General features: G+C 41.0%; 1 protein-coding gene across 1 annotated transcript in view; it reads right to left on the minus strand.

Annotated features, from left to right (window-relative positions):
• Positions 1-6,047, minus strand: part of L2HGDH (L-2-hydroxyglutarate dehydrogenase) — a 37,647-nt gene that overhangs the window by 12,615 nt on the left and 18,985 nt on the right. Inside the window, exon 7 of the mRNA XM_006773794.2 lies at positions 4,803-4,837. Within this exon, the coding sequence (XP_006773857.1) occupies positions 4,803-4,837 (35 nt within the window). The remainder of the gene's footprint in view (positions 1-4,802; positions 4,838-6,047) is intronic.

Below are 6,047 nucleotides of genomic sequence, written 5' to 3' on the forward strand. Positions count from 1 at the left end.
ACTCTGCCGGCATATCTGACAGGACTTAAAGTGTCTGGAGCAGATAGTCATGTTTTACGGAGACTTTGGAAGGCCCCTGTAGGTGAAATCCGAGCACAGAATTTACGACTTTGGAGGAAAGTTATACCACCCTCTGCAGATAATTATCCTCCTTTTGAGAAAGTGTTTCTGGCTCTGACTCAACATTTGACCACAGGCCACCAAGTTACCATGTGAACTACCCATTATTAAGACAGTATTATCTAACTCACCAAGCCACAAAACTGGGTGTGTACAGTAGCACTCTGTTATCAAGAGGAAGTAGAATATACAAGATCAGGGTTGTATAGGTCTTGCTGGCATAAGTTGCAGTGGCAAGTAGCTTAAATTCCCATGGCCTCTACTCCGACTAAATTACCTCCTCTTGCCGTGGCCGGTGTTCTAAATGGTTAGAGCATTGGCCCATGCACTGAAGGGCTGTGGGTTCGACTCCCAGTCAAGGGCATGTACCTGGGTTGCAGGTTGGATCCTTGGCCCTGGCCAGGGCATATGCGGGGGGCAACCAATCGATGTGTCTCTCACATCTGTTTCTCTTTCTCTCTCTCTAAAAATCAATGGAAAAAATATCCTTGGGTGAGAATTAACAACAAAATTACCTCCTCCCTCTCAACTTGCCCCTGTGCCCCATAGGAAATTCTCTATATCCAGTTGGCCAAGGAAGAAAAAATAGAGGCCTAGTTTACAAATGGTTCTGCACACCATTCTGGCACCACTTGAAAGTAAACAGTGGCAGCACCAGAGCCCCACCTGAGAGTGGCCCGAAGGACTGTGGAAATGCTCCCAGCAGGTAGAACTCTGAACATATTGTGGCTGTTTATCTCACCCAAAAGGAGAGATGGCCAGAAGTATGCATCTACATAGTTGCATGTGCAATGACTGATTGTTTGGCTGGCTGGCCAAGAAAAGGAGCTCTGAGAAGAGGTGTGTGAATGGATCTCTCCAAAAAGGCTCGGAGGATAAAGGTATTTAAGTTCCATACTGAAGAGTAACTGGGGCAGAGGAAGATTTTAATAATCAGGAGACAAGATGACCTACTCTGTGAACATTAGATAGCCTCTTTCCCAGCCACCTCTGTCCTTAGGCAATGGCTTCACAAACTAAGTGATTATGGCAGTAAGGATGGAGGTGATGTGTGGGATCAGCAACATGGACTTACTAAGGCTGATGTGTCTACAGCCACTCAATCTGCTGTTGGGAGAGTGCTCAGTCTCCCAATTTAAATAAAGGGGAGCAGGGCAGCACTTAGTCCTCACTGGAATAGACAACTGCTGTGGATATAGATTTGCCTTCCCTACCCACAATGCTTCTACAGAAACCACCATCTGTGAACTTAATCAATTTTATGGTATTTTACCCAGAAGCATGACTTCTGATCAGTGAGCTGACTTTACAGTAAATGAAGTGTAATGGTACGCTCATGCTTGTGGAATTCACTGATGTTATCATTTCCCCGCATCCTGAAGCCGCTGGGTGACAGCGTGGAAAGGACTTTTGAAGATTCAATAACAGCACTAGCTGACTAGCAACACCCTGCAGGGCTGGGGCAAGGTCTTCCAGAATGCACTATATGCTCTAAATCAGTAATTAATATATGGTATCGTTTCTCCCTTAGTCAGGAATCACAGCTCAGAAAATCAAGAGGTAGAAATGGGAGTAGCACCTTACACACTTTCTGCTTCTAATCCAAATTTCAGCTTCCTCGCCCCACAATTTTGGGCTCTAATGGTTTAGAAGTCTTAGGTACCAAGGGAGAAGTGCTTCCATTAGAGAATAAGCAATGGTTCCATTACTCTAGAAGTTAATACTGTCACACTTGGGCATTTTGAGTTCCTCGTGACAGTGAATCAAAAGGCAATGAAGGTTACTGTACTGAATGGGATAATTTTAAAAAATATATATTTTTATTGACTTTTGAGAGGAAGGGAGAGGGAGAGATAGAAACACCAATGAGGAGAGAGAATCATTGTTTGGCTTGCCTCCTGAATGCCCCCTACTGGGGATCGAGCTCACAACCCAGGCAAGTGCCCTGAACTGGAATCGAAGTTGGGACCCTTTGGTCTGCAGGCCGTTGCTCTATCCACTAAGCCAAACCAGCCAGGGCAAGGATCATAAATTTTATAATTACTTGTTCTAGGTGTGTTTTTTTAATGCCATTGTTATTTTGATAGGGATTGCACTAAATCTTTAGATGCTTTGGGTAGTATAGACATTTTAATTATGTTTATTCTTCCTATCTATGAACACAGTGTATGCTTCCATTTATTTGTATCTTTGCCTCCTGAATGCCCCCTACTGGGGATCGAGCTCACAACCCAGGCAAGTGCCCTGACCAGGAATCACACCGCCTAGGACTGAATGGGGTAACTGATCCTGACTTTCAAGGAGAAAGAGAGTTGCTACCACACAGAGAGCTTGGGAATGATAAAGAGGAGTATGTTTGGGCTATAGATCTCCTGGCCTATCTCTTGGTATCCCCACACATTGCTACAAAAGTTGATTGAAACCACTACAACATAAAACAGGCAGGGCTGCTAATGGCAGAGACACTTCAGGAATAAAAGTTTGAGTTTTCCTGCCAAACTAGGAACTATGACCAGCTGAGAGGCTTGCCAAGGGCAAAGGGAGTATGGAATAGATAGTGGAAGAAGGAAATTATAAATATGACCACATGACCACATGATTGGTGACATAAATGAGGAATATAGTTCTGAGAAATGTAGTAATTTCTTCCTTACTGTGAAATAAAGATATGTCTATAATTAACCAATTCTTTCTTCTTCCTTATTGCTATAAAATGAATTGTGTTCCCCTTTCCCCCAAAATTCATATGTTGAAGGCTCAACTCCCCCATTTGACTATGCTTGGAGATAGAGCCTTTAGGGAGATAATTAAGGTTAAATTAAGTCTCAGAAGTGAAGCCCTAATCCAGTGATGGCGAACCTTTTGAGCTCGGTGTGTCAGCATTTTGAAAAACCCTAACTTAACTGGTGCCGTGTCACATATAGAAATTTTTTGATATTTACAACCATAGTAAAAAAAAGATTTATATTTTTGATATTTATTTTATATATTTAAATGCCATTTAACAAAGAAAAATCAACCAAAAAAATGAGTTCGCGTGTCACCTCTGACACGTGTGTCATAGGTTCACCATCACTGCCGTAATCTGATAGGACTGGTGTTCTTAATAAGAGAAAGACACCAAAAATTGTGTGTGCTCAAATTCTCATATTCATTCTCTTCCTCTCTCTCTCTTTCTCTCTCTCTCTCTCCTCCTTCTTTCTGTGACTATAGTGGCACTGTCACTATATGAGCATGCACAGAGAAGAGACCATGTAAGGTCACAGTGAGAAGGCAGCCATCTACAAGCCGAGAAAGCTCTCACTAGAAACCAACCCTGATGGCACCCTGATCTTAGACTTTGAGCCTCCAAAACTGTGACAAAGTAAATTTTTGTTGTTTAAGCCTGTGGTATTCTGTTATGGTAGTAAGCATGCCTTCAGTTGTATGAAAGGTAGTTGAGCCTTGTAGGTCGAAGCATGATTTTATTACTGTCTTAATTTGGAAAGTAAATGTGGTTATAAGGGGTGTGATTGGATGGCAAACTGAAAAGGGATGGACTGGGAGGTTATACTGTGTCAATTTGGTTAAACGGGGAACTATGCTTGACAGAACCCCCTCCCTGTATCGTTCCATCTTGAAGTTGACCAAATAGGAACTGAATGTGACTTACAGGTAGAAGTAAAGTAGCAGCCACTAGTCTCTGAAGGTCACTCTAGGCCGAGGTGGTGATAAGCACTCACTGCCAAATGAGTTATAGCTCCACACCCAGCTCTGCTTCCCACATACTGATCCTACTGACCAACCGCTGTCCTACCCAAGACCTGGCTGTAGACAAGAGCTGCCCCAGATCTCCTTATGAGCTTCTCATTTGCAGTTCCATTTCAGCAAGTGGATACACTTTGGCTTCTCAGACTGGCTGGATACGCCTCTAATCTACCAACTCTCCTTCTGAACCTTGACTTCCCAGGTGGTTCACAATGTGTCAGACCTAATTCCTACCATAAATCCGACTACACTTATTACGGACTCTGCTTTCCTGACTGAACTCTGACCATTCAAGAATATACAGTGAATGCAATACGTCTATCTATCAAATAGTTCTTGTTTTAGATTATGGGAAGATGAAGGAAGGCAGTCTATCACCCTCTGTACAATCTATACCCTCCCCCAAGTCTTCTCATTAGTAGAGGGTTGATAAGTTAATATAGATAAGCACGTAGAACAATAAAATATCTATCAGTTTTGCCTTCAAATTAAATACTCCAAGTACTTATAATCATATTTTTTGCTGGCACTGTCACTATATGAATGCATTTCCAAGTTGAAACCCTTCTTAGAATGAAAACTGTAATATTTTAGCTCTCAAAGAACCTCTCTCACAATAACTTTACATTAGACAAGTTTCATTCACTGACATAAAATACAGCACTGTGGTTAATTCAACTTTTTAAGAAAGGAGAGGGTCCTGCACAGTGTAGCTCAGTTGTTTGAGCATCATCTCATACACCAGAAGGTAGCAATTTCCAGTCAGATCACATAACTGGATTGTGGGTTCAATCCCTGGGCCCGCTGTGTGCGGGAGGCAACCGATCAATATCTTTCTCTCTCTAAAATCAATAAAATAAAATTTTAAAAAAAGAAAGGAGAGGGGATGAAAGTAGATAAAATAGATGGAAGTAGTTTTGCTTAAGAATCTTTACCTTTGTATTCCTTATAACAATTGGGTATTTCATCCCTGAAAAAAAAAAAAGGAATTGGTGAAAGATTTATTTTTAGTAAAAGAAGGCCTACAGTATTTGAAATATACTAGTAACAAACTTAAATGGGTTTCTTGTCACAACCATGATTACTTTCCACATTTCATTTTGAAGCTTTTACCAAGTAATAAGATTAAACTAGTCCATATTTGACAATATATAAAACTCTGGCATATTTTTTAGATTATTTTATATGAATTCACTTAATCTATGCCTATCAACCTCCCATTGCTTCAGCTTTAGCATAAGCAGTCCCAGCTTTTTTCCCTGAACTAAAATCTAAACACCATGCTATAAAATAGATAATCATAAATCAGTACGTATTTTCCCACAGGACTAATGTTATGACACTTGTTGTTCAAATGTTGGTTACTGGATCTCTGTAGATTCTATGTTGTGAAAAGAAGCAAAAGTTATTAAAACACAAAATCTTCCAATAATGAAGTATTTATAAAATTAGTTTCCAATCAGATACAAGGGATCTCGAAGTCTTATAACACATAAGTGCAACAGTTAAAGCATATGATCTACTTTTACCATGAATAAATTTGATTGATTATGCTACCTACCTATAACAATCTTAATTATTTAACAATTTTGCTCATCATCTTATTATTTAGTAGGGCACTGGGAGGATGATTCATATGGCCCAAATCTCCAAAAAGAAAAACCTTTCAAGGAAGAATAAACCCAGCACACTACATTTTCCCTCAAATTTCCCCAAAGCAAATTCAAAATTTACAAACCGATTCATTTAGTTTAAAAAAAAAATCCCCAAAGGGGGTCGTTCAGAATGGCTAAGTCATGTCCTACCACAGACAATCTGCTTCAGTAAGACTGGGTGATGCTAAAGTCTGCAGTTTTAACAAACATCCCCAGGGATTCCTGACTCTAACCTACAGGCTAAGGAAGAATTTGGGGGCTAATCTACAATAATAAAAGTGTAATATGCTAATTAGACCAGACAGCCGAATGGCCTTCTGGACGTCCTTCCAGACAAAGCTGGGACTGGGGCCGAGGCAAGCTGCCGCAGCCACAAGGGCTGAGGCCCTTGCATGATTTCGTTCATCAGGCATCTAGTCTATATATAAAAGCCTTATCGACCGGAACAGTCGCTATGATGCACACTGACCACCAGGGGGTAGACGCTCAATGCAGGAGTTGCCGAGCTGCGGTGTCTTGGCAGCT

The sequence above is a fragment of the Myotis davidii genome, unplaced genomic scaffold (genome assembly GCF_000327345.1).
Source record: "Myotis davidii unplaced genomic scaffold, ASM32734v1 scaffold847, whole genome shotgun sequence".
Taxonomy (NCBI): Eukaryota; Metazoa; Chordata; class Mammalia; order Chiroptera; family Vespertilionidae; genus Myotis; species Myotis davidii.